Below are 18,117 nucleotides of genomic sequence, written 5' to 3'. Positions count from 1 at the left end.
TGAGACAAGTCAGGAAGATTATTTACAAAGCAATCTTTTGTTGTAGAAGTCATGGTTCTACCATATTTGTAACAAGGAGTTGAGTTTGCAGCTTTAGCTATGTATAGAGTATACACGAGACTAGATAATGATCCGAGATATCATCACACTGCTGCAGAATTTCAACGCCATTAACATCAATTCCATGTGACAGTATTAAATCTAAAGTATGATTACAACAATGAGTAGGCCCTTACACGTGTTGTCTGAATCCCTTGTGTGAATCCATCGCCACTGACAGAGAAGGCTACACTATACATTTGGCAAGCGGTGCAAGTGACAATAACAGGAGAAGCCATGACTTTGTTGAATGATTTCCGACTTACCACAATTGTTGGATGAACTTGTGAAAAACGGAGCGAGAGAGAAAAGAAATGGAGCAAGAGAGAGAAAAAGAAACTGTAGGAAACGCAAAACGCAAATGGAAACACAAATGACATGCTAACAGGCTAACAGAATGCTAAAGCGCTGCACTAGTGGTTTAAATTAAAAGCGAACAATGTTTAATTATTTAGTAGTAACTAAATTAGTAGATAATATCAGAAATATGGTGAGAATTAAGTTATATTTTAGCAGTTTAATCAAAAGAGAGTGATAGTAAGATAGATATTCCAACAGAAAAACAAAGCTACACGGAGCTACAATCGCAAGCTGCTCAGCAGCACGGCAGACAGTAACCACTGTAGCATGAAAGAAGATTACAACTAAAGTTTTGGAGGGTTACAGCTGTCATAAATTAGTAGGAAGTGTAGAGGCCCTTGCTTTGAGTTACTTTAGCACAGTGATGGGCAAACTTGGCCCTTCCAGGCCACTTTCCTGCAGATATTTGATCCAACCCTGATAAAACTCACCTGCCTGTAGCCTTCTAGTAGTCTTGAAGACAATGATTAACTGGTTCAGGTGTGTTTGATTAGGGTTGGAGCTAAACTCTGCAGGAATGTGGCCTGGAAGGGCCAAGTTTGCCCACCCCTGCTTTAGCACATCTGTGGCCGCAGGACATTACTAGTTTCTCACACTGCGCTGGTGTGATCTTGGTCCACTCTTCTTCCACAGTTCAGTAACTGTAGTGGGTTTCTTAGCCATAACCTTGTCGCCAAGGATTTTCTAGAGATTTTCAATCAGGTTTAGATCAGGACTCTGCGCTGACCATTTAATTATTTCAATGTTCTTGGCTTTGAGGAACTGCTTTATCCGTTTTGCAGTGTGATGGGAGCATTGTCTTGCATGAAAATTGCAGGCTGATTGGGAGATGCTTGCAGGGAAGGAACTTCGTTGCTGAAGATGGTTCTGACAAACATTTACATTCACCCTGCCATGTAGCTGTATAAGAGGCCCAACTCCTACTGCACAAAACGTCCCCCAAACCATGACACTTCCTCATCCACCTTTCACTGACTTCTTTACGCACTTGGGCTTCAGTTTTTCCCCAGTTTGATGCCAAACAAAATGTTTCCCATCAGACTCAAATAAATTATGCTTGCCCTCATCACTAGAGTGAACTTTGGACCAGTTCTCCTTTCTCCACACAACATGCTCCTCAGCAAAGGTGAGCCTAGCCTTTTGATTATTTCTGAAAATGAGAGGTTTGGTCACTGCAGAGTGCACTTTCAGTCCAACTTCTCTTAATAATAATAATAATTAGTTGCATTCATATAGCGCTTTTCTGGGTACTCAAAGTGCTTTACATGAAAGCGGGGGAATCTCCTCAACCACCACCAGTGTGCAGCATCCACCTGGATGATGTCGGTTTAACCGCTCATCCGAAGGATGGTGCTTTTTACAGTATAGTGTCCCCGTCACTATACTGTGGCGTTAGGACCCACACAGACCACAGGGTGAGCACCCCCTGCTGGCCTCACTAACACATCTTCCAGCAGCAACCTAGTTTTCTCAGGAGGTCTCCCATCCAGGGTGGAACTCCTTTAAACGTGCCGAGACAGAGCCATACCCTGTTCATTGCTGAACTGGCAAGCAATTCCAGCTGCAGTGTTGAACCGATTCCCCGTTGAGAGTCTCAGCATTATCCTGTCTTCTCGTGCAATTGTCTTACGTGGACGAGCAGCCTTTTTGGGGGACTTGAATTAGTGTCATTGTAAAGCTGCAATATTTGAGAAGTCACAGATTTGGAATGATCAACTTCTCTTGCAATGGCTGAAAGGGTCATCCCATTAGCCTTCTTCTGGACAACCTCCGGCCACAGGCTTTCGGTCACCTTATAGCGGCCCGCCATCTTGTAATGACTGAAAACGTGTGAGCTTTGTCTTGTTCTCAGTGTCTCATGGTCTCATAAGACAGAAGGACATCATGATGACATCAGCATCTTTAAATCTGTAGATGTCCTTACTGAGCACTTAAACTTTGACATACAAAACAAGTTAGTTAGTTATTGCATAATACAATTCACAAAAACCCATGCACTTATTATGCCATTGTCTGTCAGTTGTCATTGTGTCATTTCTTTTAAAGTAAATTAATACTTAAATTTGGTAAGGATGTATTAATTTTTAATGTTACAAGACATGCCTATTTCAAATAAATACTGTTCTTTTCAATTAATCAAAGAATCTATAGTTTCAACAACAATATTAAGCAGAACTATTAAAATAGAAATAGTTAGCTGAAAGGGTCATCCCATTAGCCTTCTTCTGGACAACCTCCGGCCACAGGCTTTCGGTCACCTTATAGCGGCCCGCCATCTTGTAATGACTGAAAACTGGAGGAATGCTGCCAGTTAAATAGGGGTTGTCATATAATTAAGGAAATTAGCACCAGGTGCCAGATTAATAGCAATTACTTGGAGGTATCTGTAAGTGTTCTCTAATTTTGTTCTTTTTCAAAGATAGCATGTTTGTTCACAGAGGCCACACCCTGCCAGCCTAGGTGACTGACTGCATGTGTCCCTCATGTCAAAATAGTCTGTGTTCTGGCAGAGCTAAAATTAATTTTATGGTTTATTTTGGATCTTTCTGTAGCGTATAGCTTGTGTAGGCCAGTTGAAGAGATGACAGTCCCCATTGGGGGAGGTTTTATTTCTCAGCATATTCAGTTGACAAAAACTATCATAACCTCAGTGTCTGCTCGTTGTTTTACTTTGCTATTTTTGGAGACATAAAGTAGACATCAATGTACATAAAAATGACATGCAGTACAGTAAAAATATAGAGGTTTAAAATTTTGTTCTTGAAATTATTTAATGTGAATTGTATGAGTTCACATTGAAAGCTCTTTTTGATTGCCAATTTTATTATCTTGACACATCTAATGACACTTGTTGAGATCTCTTCTAAAACTCTAGAAGAGACATATGTAATATGCTGGGGATTGAATTCTTCTTTCCATTTAATCTTGATGCTGCTCTTGGGGAAAATATAGACATTAAAGAAATCTCATTCTCATTTTGTGATTTTTTTTAAATGCTGGAAAAGCACACTGTATGTGTGTTTGAGGCCTTGTCCATCATGTGCCGTGATGATGGTGATTGGACAGGCCTGTGACAGTAATTAAAGGCAGTAAATGAAGTTTTAGATGTCTGAATAATACAAATGGCTCCACAGAGCTGTATAGAGGCAGCTCTCTTTGTCTTCTCAGACGCTGGTGAATATCACAGCATTGCTCAGGACTGCTGACACATCAGCACTCACAAAAGCATAAAACATGTCAGTCAAACACCTACTGATAAAATGCTACAAGTGTACTAGAGACTTCATGTGATTAATGAATCCAGTTTTCTGAGAAAGTGAGATTATAATGGACTGAAAAGGGCCTCAGACGAGATTCTTGTTGCTCAGTGGATTGCATTTAAAAAATGCAGAGCACAAAGATTAAGATAAGCTTGTTGTAGTTTAAATAACTGCATAATTAAATGCAAAACTTAATCTCAGGTTAAAATAAGCATATAAGCTTTCCATGTCTGAAATATGTCTTATGTTGCTGGGTGTTTTTATTTATTGTGTAGTATTTTGTCAGGTTGATAACTGTTTGTTTTATTGTACACTGTTGCACATGCAGTCGGCAATGTATATTCAGGCTGTATTTTTATTTTTGTTTTGCATCCAGCCACTAGGGGGAAGATGTCTCTGTGTGAGCTTTGTCTTGTTCTCAGTGTCTCATGGTCTCATAAGACAGAAGGACATCATGATGACATCAGCATCTTTAAATCTGTAGATGTCCTTACTGAGCACTTAAACTTTGACATACAAAACAAGTTAGTTAGTTATTGCATAATACAATTCACAAAAACCCATGCACTTATTATGCCATTGTCTGTCAGTTGTCATTGTGTCATTTCTTTTAAAGTAAATTAATACTTAAATTTGGTAAGGATGTATTAATTTTTAATGTTACAAGACATGCCTATTTCAAATAAATACTGTTCTTTTCAATTAATCAAAGAATCTATAGTTTCAACAACAATATTAAGCAGAACTATTAAAATAGAAATAGTTATTTCAAATTGTAATAATATTTCACAATATTACTGTTTTACTGTATTTTTGATCAAATAAATGCAGCCTTGTTAAGTATACAATACTTTAAAAAATCTTACTGACTCCAAACGTTTGAACAGTAGTGTACATAATTAAAAAAATATATAAATATATTAAAAACAACTGGCCGCAAGTATTGACACTCTGAGTGTCCATCTTTAGTCAGTTCTGTTGGATGGTGTTTAGATGAAAGGTTTTTGAAATTAATTTAAATTAAAAATACCCACAAACGTGTCGTGGACCTCAGGAGGATAATCGTTTATTACCTTGTATACACATATATGTGTGTGAGTGTTTGTGCTGCTACGGTTGACTGTTAGTACACTATGTTATATAAGTGTTGTGTTTGTGAATTTTAGACTGATGCGTCTGGCCTTCTATCTCTTCAGCCTGCCTTATACATTATACATTATTTGTGGACAGAATTTCCAAGCAGAATTTCAGTTTAATTCTGTGACTTCAGATCAAATGTTTTTAAATTTATAATGTATAAAAGGAATATTGCACTCAAAATCATTCTGTCTGAATATCAGCCATGCTCTTGAATATCAACAGCTCATTTGATTGTGTCGTATTGTTTAAATGAATATCCAGAATATCAATATTCTTCTTCCTGTTTAAGACAGTGGAATGTACCAGACATTAGAGAGAGTGTTTTCATCTGAAAGTGTGTGTTTTTGTCCTCAGCTGAGAGAAGAGAGTCACATGGAGCTGACAGTTGAGGAGCCTGCCGCAGGAAGCACCAATACAGAGGTGAGAAACACACAAAGACACACAGTCTTTCCACATTTTGTTCAGTATTCTGAAAGATGCAGATTGTCATATGGCAGTGTTTACACCAGCTTCGCATGAGTAATGCAGGCAGAGAGGTTTTTCCCTTTCCTACTCTGGATTATTTATATCCATTTGGAGGGACGCCTCAGACTGTTGATAAGTGCTATATCGATTAAACAGTGAGAGGTTTTAAGATGACTTTTTCATAACATAGCAATCCATTATCAAAATCAAAATGCAGGGACATTGAGTGTTTGTCACTTTGCTTGAGTGTTGAGTTTTTGAGTGTTATAGACTCAATTATTGTTTCTACTGCTGGGTCTATCTACAATGCAAGAAATAATAATTAAAAACAGTATTATTTATATACTATATAGTATTTATTAATATTTTTGAATTAGCTTTTGTTGTTTCTGTTTTTACGTTAATTTTAGTTTATGCATTCGCCATTTTTATATATATATATTTTAATATTTCTGTTTAGCTGTTTCATTTCTATTTCTGTTTTAGTAATTTTAGTTCAACTTCAACTTAATTTAAATCATTGAAAGAGAGCTTATTGTAGTATTTAACTGCAGTATGGAAGTGATCAGTGCAGCAGAGCTGATCGGTGACAGTGGTGTTCATGAGAGACTCGTCCTCTCTTGGAAAAAAGCTTTCTTAATTACCTCTACACTAACTGGCAAGGGAACTCCATGCTCCATCGGGAATTTAAATATGGCAGAGAAAGAAAAAAAAATCTAAATTAAGCTTTCACCTCATTAAAACATCTAGTTTGAGTTCAAAAGTCTGAGACAGCTAGTGAAAATTTGACATTTTTAATGCATTCTCAGCATTCAACATTTAAAGTAAAATGTTTTGGGAAACCTTTGGAACAGAGGGATTTAAAATGAGTCTGGCATTGTTTGTCTGCATGCACTGTTAATGGGTGGCTGGGATCGAAGTTTGAGCAGTGTGTTTGTGTGTGTGTGGAGCCTGTTTCTGCCTTTTCTGCCAGTGCAGCTCCCATCTTGGAGGCGTGTTGATCTCCCGTAATTGCCACTGCTGTCTTAACTCAACTAGCTTGAATGCTCTCAGCATTTACCCAGCAGTGAGAAACACTCATACATGCAAGAACACATGCTTCTATTCTAAAAACCCATTTCTGAGCTACAAGGCATTGCAAAAGGAAACCTATTTTAGCCCATATCACAGAGGGTGACACATTGTGTAATTGCACTGACCTTGTGTCAATATCAATTCAGTCGTGCTTTGTAACATTATGAGCCATCAGTTAGTCGATCTGTGTTGAGTGACCCACATATACTCAAGACCAAAGCAAGGACTCTGAGTTTGAGACATCTGTGGCTTTCAGCCGAGTCTCTGCACTCGCCTATCAAGTCTTGTCCCGCACTGTTGCGTCGGGTCTCGCGGGAGAGCAGGTCTCTAATCTACTGGCACTTGACTCGACAGTGCGTGTGCTACATCCTTTTTACAATCTCTAGATTAGAAATCACTGGATTCTGTCAGCAATGTAACGCGGCAGTAACGTATGAGACCTCGGCTTGTAACTATACTCTAATTACTATTTTGAAAATTATAATGCATTAAATTACTCTGTTACTAAAAAAGTAATCAAATTACAGTAACGCGTTACTAAGTAATGCGTTACTGCCCAACACTGGTGGCTTTTATGTTTTTGAAAAGAGGGCATAGCCAATTATAGGCAGACACAAAGACAAACCCAGATATAGCAGGAATAATACAGAAAGACTAGATCTGTAGAAGTCCAGACAACAGGATGGAGGCCGAAACGAGAGCTTTCGCTTTTTCTGAATGAATCTGCGGCGACTCCCTCTTTTGTTTCTCATGTGGGACACCTGAGTGTCTTGAGGTCACTTGGAACATCTCGCTCGTAGATTCACACACACTGAGTCCCTGTGGCTCTACCAGATGTCATGTCTGCACACATGAGAGAGCAGCACTGCCCGCAGGTGTGCCATCTGTAAACGTTTACAACGGCTCTATGCCTTAGGTGCTCAAACAATCACACACACACACACACATACACACACAATACACATAGCTTTGTTGTTGAATCAGATTGCAATGGTGTGTCCTGCTAAATCAGAGTCATCCATAGAAAATGAGCTTACGCTGAAATAGAGATGGAGTTGTGGACACAAAGCCTCTGGCCAAAATAAAAGGCTAAAAAGTCTTAATCTTGCGTACCCAAGAGGTTTTCTTTGTGTGTATCCTTGTCTTCATTAAAAAAACAAAAAAACACATAGCATGGATTGCAGGTCAGTCCTGCTGACCTGGGGATGGGTGATATGAGGGTAAAGAGGGCCTGAATTATGAGCTTAAACTCTTAGTCCTAAAGTTGTTACAAAGAAAAATAAACAGTAATTTATAGAATATAATATAACTTTAGCTTTTCAGACTCAGCTGAGTTGTATTTATACTAAAATGTGTGCCACCAAAATAATTTCTTAATCAGTATAGTTGTTTTGTTTTTCCAGTAAAAATATTTAAACATCTATTAAACAAAATCAATTCACTTGTAAAACAAAATCATATAACATCATAATTGTATAACATATCGTAAATTTTTTTTCTTGCCCCATTGTTTTATAATTTTGTTGTCTTGTACACATACATCTAACAAAATGTAATGAGGATTATGCCCAAAGAAAAACAATAATAATAAAAATGACATGAACTATACATTACCGTTTAACACTTTGGGCTCTTTTGGAATTTTTAAAAACTTTTTTGATAAGATTCTCTTATGCTTACCTTGGCTGCATGTATACGATTAAAAAAATATAGTAAAAAATAAATATTGGCCAATATTATTATAATTTGAAATAACTGTTTTCTATTTTAATATATTTTTAAAATGAAATTTATTCCTGTGATGGCAAAGCTGAATTTTCAGCAGCCATTACTCCAGTCTTCAGTGTCACATGATCCTTCAGAAATCATTGTAGTTTGCTGATTTGGCGTTCAAGAAACATTTTTTTATTATTATCAATATTTAAAAAGTTGTTCTGCTTTATATATTTTTTTATTTATATTTATATTTTTTATTTTATTTAATCAAATTAATGTCCTTGTTGAATAAAAATATTATTTTCTTAAAAAAAAAAAAACTTTTGAGTGGTAGTGTATTTATACTGAAAAACACAACAAAAATACTGATTAAGAGAATTATTTTTGATATGGGGTGCATTTGCTGCAAACAGTTAGACACAAAAGTAATTTGCAAATGAAAACTTGAGCCCTCAGCAGCTATAGGCTATTTTGTTAATTTTTCAATTAAGTTCTAGCTTTTTTTTTTTTTTGTCTGGAATAGATTGACAACTTTGTTTCTATTTTTTAGAGTCCTATTCCAGTCCTTTAGTAATTTTTGTAAACTTTTGAGAATGTGAGGGGCCACTCTTCTGGAAGGAGGGGATTAGCATTGTTAGCATAGTGGACAGTTTGGTAATAGTTTGCTGAGAGTTCATGTAAGGAGAACACAAAACAGAACTTGGCACTAAAACAAAGACTCCCTTGCCAAGTTCACGTTTGAGCATAAAAGCTTCTGTCTCAATGTCCTGCCGACCTCGTTTCTTAATTATTCCCCATGTCTGTGAGAAAGTGTTGTGGAGAGGAAGTTAAAGCACTCGGCCTATAATGTGATCATTCAAAGCGGCTTTGAGGCCCATCTGCTGAAGGGCTTAGTGTGTGTGTGTGTGTGTATTTGAGAAGTGAGGCGTAGACAAAGTGTGTGCAGCAGCTATTGAGATGCTAGATGCAGAATGAAAGCCATGATCAGGGGGCTGTTTTGCGAGGAGCTGAAACTTGAGGAGAGGGCAGTGTACAGACAGCAGGTAAGACTGACAAGAAGAAGAGCAAGATAAGAAAGATAGCAGGTAGGGATGCACCAAAATGAAAATTCTGGGCTGAAACCGAAACTGAAAATTCTGGATGCACTTGGCCGAAAACCAAAACCGAAACGGAAAATGCTTTGTAATAATTATTTGATTAAATATTAAATATTATTAGTAATTTTATAAGACTTTTTAATTTAACTCAATTTCAATGACACTGAATTATATTATTAAATATCAATATATAATTTTTATTCAGTTTTATGCTACAGAATCAGATATCATTTTTTTTGACTAATTATCCAAATAATGAATAGTCCTACAAAGCTATTATTATCAAAGCCTTTGAGCAGAACATAGCGGTGAACGAGAGTCATTTTACCAGCGTTGCCCAGTACAGCTGTACTACACCATATACAGCACAATAGCGCTACTATAAACAGGAACAAGTACTACATAGAAATTTCCTGTCGGCGCATTATTTGAGCGGACTCTGCTTTTCCGGTGAGTATGAGCGCTAACTAATTACACGAGTGGAGCGTTCGCATGGGCTGTGAGCAGCTCAACGGAACGCACATTCATAGAGCGGAATATTGAGTGGAGCGTCACACTGCGCAGTGACGACCGCTAGAGGGAGAGTGAAACCTGTGCGCTAAACACTGCAGGGCGGTGTGGCGCGGCATATATTTTCAGCACACATTTTCGCCCGTTTTCTCTTTCGGCCAAAAACTGGTAATTTTCGGTCGATAATTTTCGGTAGTAATACAACTGTTAATAACAATACCACTCTGTGCCAGACAATCCAGTGGTCATCAGTTGGAAAGCCAGCAAACTTTTTTTTTTTTTTTGTATTTGTACATATATGCTGTATGCTCTTTTTTCCCCCTTGAACATGGAGATTTTTTTACACTGCTATTTTTCATGCAACAGCAGTTCATAGTGATTGTGATTCTTTGTTTCAATGTGACTGGATCATTAAGTCAGTGAGTTAGATTGAACTTTTTCCAAGTTTCCTTTTCCAAGAAGCAGTTTTAATTTAATTTCATTTGATTGATTGATTGATTGAATTTTATTAGGATAAACCCCAAGAGGTGTATCATCTCATTTTTCAAAGGGGTGAACTAAATGATTTATTCATGACTCTGGAGTTGATTTTTCCATTTAGCAGTATTATTATTATTATTATTATTATTATTATTATTATTTAGTGCCACAAACAAACACAGCAAACAAGCTATTTAAAAAAAAGAAAATAAAATGTTATATATTTTAATTAATTTATATTTTACTTTATACATAGAAAAATCACAATTAGATTTTATTTACTGTGCGGCGATTCTTCCAAAATACTTCTGCTGTGTTGAAAAGAAAAAATTACAACATACAGGATTGGAACAACACGAGGTTGCGTAAATAATGATAACATTTCCATGATTGAAATCGCCCCTGCTATGGTCACATTTTTGGTCACACAGTTCATGTTGGTTCATGTTTGTTATTTTATGACTGCAGTAAGCAGCTCTCCCCTCCTGTCTGTTTATTCATTTTAAGTACTGGAAGGTCTTGATATAAAGAACAGATGTTGTGTGATGCATCAGGCCTGATGTGCCAATCTCTGCTGAAGCATTGCTGCAGTTTCCTTTCTGTGACTGCTGTCTCTTTGTCTTGTGCCTGCTCGCTAGCCCTGTTCACTTAAAAGGCAGGTTATTTGAGCTTGTCAATGGTTCGGTGGATTTCCAAGGCGCCCCAAAATAAACCCTGATTGTTGTCAAGGTCAGAATGAACTGCTTACTCACTCCCCTCTCTTAAACCCTCCAAACTGCCCATTCTGTCCATTCACTTCATTTATCTGCACAGCTGGCTTGGAATCAGCTTAGCTCTGCCTCAGATAAAATCAAAACACTCACACCACAAACAGTGACTACAATAGTTATTTTCCCAATCGTAGTGCAGATTCTCCAAGCTAGAAAGGTAAATCTTCAGCATCTGCGAGAGGAGAGCGCGTCTGTTCTCTCGCGCATGGGTGTGCTCGTGTGCGGTGAGCTCCAGAGGAGGAGGGATGCTCTGTGATCTCAGCGGCAGCAGTCTGAGCCCCAGCCATGCGGCTGAGCAGCAGATAGCGCTAACAAGCGCCGGGCTGTAGGACTACACAAGACCATGCCTGCGCAGAGAGAGGACTCCCGCCTCTGTCAGCGTTAGCTCCAGCCGTGCCTTCGTTCCTCTCTCTTTCAATCTCTCTCTCCTCTTTCCCCTCTCTCTATTTGTTAATGTGGTGCTAATGAAGGGGAAACTAGCTTGAGCTGTTTGGCTCAGGATGGATTGTCTGTGTATTGTCACAACTAAGGTAAGGAGAGCTGGAAGCGATGAGAATTGAATGAATATGAAAGGGAAGAAGCTTTTTTGTCGTTCCAGCTGTGAGTATGTGTCGGCTGTGGAGAAACCAAGGGTGTTATTTGTTTCGTATTTCTTTGGTGTTTCTTTTAAAATTGACATTTTAATGTCTTTGTGGAACAGTGTGTTCATTGGTTTAAGTGTTGCGCTAGAGTGTTGTATTGTATCAGGCTTAATCCCATGTTGCTGGCTCTGTGGAGCCATCAAGGCGTAAACTTGTCGGAAACTTGGCGGATCACCGTGTATAACAGATAACGAGCCTCTCCGAGGCTTCTCCGCTGGAGCCAGACACAGTGCTGGTGGAATACATTATTGATGGTCAGTCCATCAACAAACAGTCCAAGGCTTTATCGTATTTTCCTGCCTTCATTGGTGAAGGTATCCGGATGGGAATCCCTTCGAGTGGCATTAGAGGATTGAGAGTGCCAGTCTGCCAGCAGTACTTGGGCTAATGGGGTTTATTTCACTGAAGCAGAGCTGCTCTGTTTACATGCTTATACAATATGAGTGAATTGATCTTTTTTCAGTTTAATCTTCTCTTTAGGCTTGTCAGAGAGGGAGGACTTGTGCCTAATATGTAGACAGCTATCTCTCTCATTCACAATCAGTGATGCAGCTGCAATTCACCATCCTGTGAACTGAAATATTAATGTTTGTATTTACGTGCTTTGTTGAATCAATACTAGAAGTGCCATTGTGATGGTAATGCGGGCAGCTTGGCTCTGTGTGGTGAATTCCAAATGTGGTCCTACTACAGCTGAATGGCAAGCACTGTAATTTTTGAACGGTCAGGTGTATTTTGTCTTTATAAAACCCCTAAAAATGACAGATTAGTGTTAGGCATCTTAAATAGTTTTTCCATACCCTTGGAAAAAGGTGGTACAGTGATTGTAATACCATGGCAATTAAATATTTATGTTTAAAAGATACTATTATTCAACATTAAATAATATTATTCAACATTGACATTGGTCAAAAAAAGGCTTTTAGACTGTTACAAAAAATATCATTTAAATACTGTGAATTCTGTTCTTTTGAACTTTTGAGCGGCATTTACTACACAGAGCCGTAGTTCACTGACAAGCTACTCAAAATCGGCAATGAATAATCACCTGCGATTTTGAACGCGATTTTGTGTAGCTTGTCAGTGATCTACGGCTCTGTGTAGTAAATGCCGCTCCATCTGAAAGCACGTGCTGGAGATTAACTACTAATCACCAGAAGCGGCTTTACTGACGAGATTCGCATGAAAATCGCATTCGATTTTTTGCCCAGCCCTATTTATAGTGTACCTCAAGAGCAGATTGGAGGCCATTCTCATTGTTCTAGAATATTGTTATATTGTTCAGTAACTCTCAGTGGTGGCCAGCTGTAGATATTAAGAGTGAACTTACCTGATTCACAGAAAGCATTCCTCATTTGAAAAGTTTAGATGCAGTCAGTGCTTTGATGATGCAATTGCATCCAGTCCCAGCTGATTTGCTTACTCAGATCTTTGCTTTCAATTCCTCAGTCACCCACAGGAATTATTTTAAGCTTTTTTCTTCTGTTGGACTTTGTGAATCATCGTTCATGTCTTATGAAAGAGAAGTATTTTCTGCGGCTAGGTCAAGTTTTTCTTAGAAATAGACATTTACTGAAGTTTTAAGGTACACAGAGATCTAGAGAGCATTTTGCCAGTGTAGCCCAATACATAATGTAGTGATAGCAAGTGCATCATACCAGGGCTGTCATTCACAGGGACCAGGACAACATTTGGGTCCTGTCTCTCAGTCCCAATAATAGACAATGACAATGGCCTTGAGTTATACACAAAGTTGTAATGAATTGTAATGAATGCTAATTCAAACTCCAAATTATTAAAAAAAAATAATATAATGATGTCTTTGCTTTTCTATTTTTCTCAGGTCCTTTCACTTTAGTCTATACTGTCCCCTGCCTGGTTCCTGTGTCAGCCTTAATGTTGAAAATAGCTGTTATTTCTATTAAACGAAGTCATTTTTACTGCTCGAGATACATACAGACTGCATACAGACTGTAAGAGGCCAACTGCTCAAGAAAACAACCATACTCATTTAGCTTTGTGGTTAAAAGAGCATCATCCTGGTTTGTAGTAATTTAGCAGTGTAATGATGCTGTTGACAGAGATCTGGCTCATCTGTGGCACCCTGGGAAGCACAGCTCAGGACTCATAGGGTGAACCCCTCAATCTGGTAGAAAAGGTGAAATACAAGTGAGAACATTAGATGAAAAGAACAGATACATCTCTTTGGTCAGCAGAAAGCATTCATTTTTTTCTCTTTTGCCTGTAGCTGCTGACTGATGACAAGACTTAAAGTTGGCCCAATTTGTATGCAACCCCTATTGTTTGATTGTTTGTTTTGATTGTCTATATTAACTTTTTGTCCATACAGATGATTTAATGATAATTAAAAACACTTTTACACTTTTGAAGCACATTTATTATTTGTATGTATTATTTATTTATTTTTTCCATAAAATATCAGTGTTTTATTTAAATTATGGGGAAGGCAGGATAGTAAAGGATCAGGGAATGTCGCAAGCCAAATTGGAACATGTATCACCCACAGGACTGCCATGGCAATGAGTAAGGAAATTCAGATTTAGATGTCTGCATAAAAATGCAGATTCAGAAAGTCATAAACTTGTCATCGTATCATCAGGAGAAAGACAGTCACAGAGAGAGCAAGATCTTTTTGAGGGAATATCCTCCCTCACAAGAGTCAATTATATTGTACACGCTGAGAGTCATTATGCTGTGCTTCATCACAGGAAGTCTTTCCTCCAACAATGCCGTTGTCAGTTTTTTTTTTTCACTCTGGCTGTAAATATTTCGTGTGAGTTCCTTCTATTTTAAGTCAGTGAAGTGTACACGCACATCCAACGCCCTCCACCCCCTCCCTCTACTTCAAATGCATGCAACAATATATCTGCATCTGGCTCTCTCTTTCTCTCTCTGTGACTTCCTCCACTCTCTTCTGGGTAGTTAATGTTACGTAATAGTTTGCGGGATGCACTCAGTAGGTTATGGCTGAGAGAATATCATCCCACACACACGCTGTGTGACGCTGGGTGTTTATGTGTGTTTCAGTCCCCCATCTCAGCTGTTTTTAGTGGCTTGGACTACTAAGGTGATGTAATGACGATCTCTGCCTCCACCCCAGCAGTGCAACCTTCTCTGCTCAACCTCCTCTCCTCCGCTAGACAGTGTGGGATCTAGGGTTCATCTGCGTAGGAAACACTCATTCATTTTTTAATTTTTTAATTTTTTCTGGCCCACAAGGCCACTCATTCTTGTGTCTTTTTAGCTTTAGGTAGAGTTGAATATGTCTGCAATTATTCTGTTCATTCATTCAGGCGGAGGTGTAAAATTTGCAATGGACATTGCCCACATGCTTTGAGGAGTTTTAACACTTTATGGCTTGTACTTCAGCACATACTTTTTATAAACAGAACGTTATCATCTGTTTGTGTGGACACTAATATAGTTACTTCTATAGTTATCTTTAAAGTTATCATTCTTGGTGTGAACGGATCTTTACTGAGGTTGTTGCTGACAATGAATAGTTAGAAATTAAAAATAAAATCTACAGTTGGGAATCTTCTAAATCAGAATTTAAACAAAAAGTGGATTGGTTTTTATTGCTTCTTTTTATAGTTTCAGCTTGAGACAATACTAATTCTTCCTCATTTTGCACACTTATTTACTTACTTTGGTTTGGAGCAGAAGGCTCTCTTCCTAGAAGGTCATTAAATATAATAATAATAATAATGGATTTAGTGTAGGTCATCTGTAAATCAGCAGAATACGGACAAAATGGAAAACTGTTTCCTCTCAAAATTTTGTCATCAGCCTTATGTGTTGCACATTTAATTAATATAGAATTTAATTAGTCCTAGGGTTAATGTCTTGTGAATGTGACGCTGGTCTCTAGATCAGGGTGAGTAGCTTTGCAGTACTGCTGAGTTCAGGGTTGTAGAAAAGCCTTTCTGCATCTCTGAGCGCCCACCCTAATCCTCTCATTGCATTTGAAGATGTACCAGAGCTAAAGATGTGCATTGGGGCTGGGACAGCAGATATTTCAAGAGTGCTATAGTGACATAAGGCCAAGTATGAAGACAAGAAGGTTGAATTTAGCTTGTTTAGTAAATAAAGGGAAAGGCTAAAGAAAGTAATGATTTAAGCTGCTGTTAATGCTACGCATGTGATTTTTCTAGTACCTGATAAACATCTCTAAAATACACTATCATTGAAAAATGTGGGGTTTGTAAGATTTTTATCATGCCCTAAAAGTATTTTGTGAAGAAGAAGGACATAGCTTTGAGTGTGTTGCAGAGGCAAGTAGGCAAGCTTTGGGACATGCTACTTTGTCTTTGATGGACCGCTCTGTTGCTTAGTTATGTGCATCCTTTTAACTTTAAACTGCCTTGTCAATCATCTTGTCACAGTTAACATCATCCACACTTTGTTTCATTTAATTTCCTACCGTATTGGAGAGAAATGAAGTAGCACATTCATCTGCCAGTCATGGGTCTTTCATGCCGAGAACTCTCCTCATGTGTTTGCATAATGATGCATTTAAAAGTTAATGACCAAATGTATCTTTATAAATCTTCAAAAAAGTAATCAAGCTGTGTGTTGATCTCATTAGTTGTTGTATGAACAGATTTATATTTGTAAACCTGGAAAGTTGTACAAATGTGACAAGGATTTACATTTTAGATGTTGTCAGTGTCTCTTTTCACAGTGCTTTCCAACACTCAACCTTCATTAGTCTAACTGACTGATATTCATCAAATAAATAGTCTAAATAGCTATTACCTTTATTGCACAGAACTATCATAGTCATCACACAAAACAGGGACCTTCAGACTGTGCATAACAGGAAGATTGCTCACAGCAGGCTGTTTGAAATTTGTTGTTGAAGGCTGTGGTTTTTTTGTGTCATTATAGCTGTAGCAGTGGTGCTTAAAATGAGATGAATGAAGTTCTTTGAGACAGTTTACACACTAAAACCCTCTCAAACATTTTGAAACTGCCTACTTGTTTGTCTGAACATGATAGACAGAGAAATGCTTAGGAAACCTGTTCATCCCCCTAACTGCCCCCACTCTGGTGCTGGAATTTCCACTAGTGGATGCAGGGAGCTTTAACATGCTCCCTTATGCGTTCACGGCAACCCCGCTGGGTACATAATCCATTCTATAGCAGGATATGCAAAAAATGTGGTTCCCTGTAGTTTTATGGGAAATAACTCCTGCAGTGTGACAGCGGTGTAGTGAAATGGTTGTATTGTTACACCATTGTGCAGGATTGCCCCAGTTCTCCCACTGACACCTCAAATAAAGTGGTATGATTACCCAACCCTGAGGGGTTTTGAAGAGGGCTGTTTTTAAGGAGCTTAATGAGGTAATAACTGTGATCTACTGAATGTACAGAGGAGCGTAGGGCTGCTCTGATGTAGGTCCGCTGTGTATCCGGTGATAGGAGACTCTGAGCACTCAGATTTGTGCTCTGAAGTGTGTGATGTATGTTAATGAATGTGTCTGTGCCGCAGCCTCCAGGCGCTTTAGGGTACCCTTGGATCAGAGGTGGGGAGTTGAATGGCCTAGGTATTAAGAGGGAAAAACTCGTTTGTTATCATCATGTTATGTTACTGTGTTATCATGGACTTCACATTTAACTTCTGTTCTTTTTTTTAATCAAACCTTTCTGCATTTTCATTTTTACATTTTCACTAAGACATTACTTAGTATGTTTAGTAAGTTATTATTTTTCTTACAGGGACTGTTCATTGATCACCACAATAAAATAAAAAACATTAAAAATATAAAACAATTTTGGTTTTATTTTATTTAATAAAATTTGTTTTATTCTATTTTATTTTATTATATATAGTATTTTTCTTATACTTGTGAAAAAATGTAGTCCCTACAATGTGCCTAGAACTGACCTAGATATTACACTCTTTTCCTTAACTGCTTTCCTTACCTGAATGGGAAAATATCATTGACTTCTGTTGATTTAATATGAAGCTAAACTTTAACTAATATGCACTTACACTAACTGTAAAAGAAAATAATAATAAAAAATATGGAAACACTTTGCAATAAAATTTAATTCATCGACATTGGTTGTTTCATATCACAAACTTGTAATATTGCTAACAATATTAATCTTGCACTATGATTATATAATCATGATCATGTTAATTTCTAGATTTTATATATGCAGTTTTAAATATATCTTCAACCTTTCAAGTTGTATAAATGAATATTAATGTATTACGAACAAACATGAAGTAATAATTAACAATACTATATTTATACAGTAACTTAGATTAATAAATGGTGTAAAAATGGCTGCTTATTGTTAGTTCATAATACATAATGCATTAAAGGGGTCCTATTATGCTTTTTCACTTTTTCAACTTTAGTTAGTCTGTAATGTTGCTGTTTGAGCATAAAAAAGATCTGCAAAGTTACGAAGCTCAAAGTCCAATTCAAAAGGAGATATTTTATTTAACAGAAATCACTTTTCAAAAACT

General features: G+C 37.6%; 1 protein-coding gene across 27 annotated transcripts in view; it reads left to right on the top strand.

Moving 5' to 3' along the window:
• LOC107744607 (disks large homolog 2) overlaps positions 1-18,117 on the top strand; it is a 217,367-nt gene that overhangs the window by 8,143 nt on the left and 191,107 nt on the right. For 24 of the 27 annotated variants that reach the window (XR_001640499.1, XM_016558337.1, XM_016558340.1 and 21 more), the window contains exon 2: positions 5,214-5,279. Coding sequence is in view for 26 of the 27 variants with exons in the window: in XM_016558337.1 (XP_016413823.1) it covers positions 5,214-5,279 (66 nt within the window). In the remaining variant the exon portion in view is untranslated. Of the gene's footprint in view, positions 1-5,213; positions 5,280-8,871; positions 9,158-10,708; positions 11,502-18,117 lie in introns of those variants that run through there. The other 3 variants (XM_016558349.1, XM_016558341.1, XM_016558346.1) reach the window with 2 other exon arrangements.

This window comes from Sinocyclocheilus rhinocerous, unplaced genomic scaffold (genome assembly GCF_001515625.1).
Source record: "Sinocyclocheilus rhinocerous isolate Xijiao unplaced genomic scaffold, SAMN03320098_v1.1 scaffold767, whole genome shotgun sequence".
Lineage (NCBI taxonomy): Eukaryota > Metazoa > Chordata > Actinopteri > Cypriniformes > Cyprinidae > Sinocyclocheilus > Sinocyclocheilus rhinocerous.
This window is presented reverse-complemented; position numbering and strand designations above follow the sequence as displayed.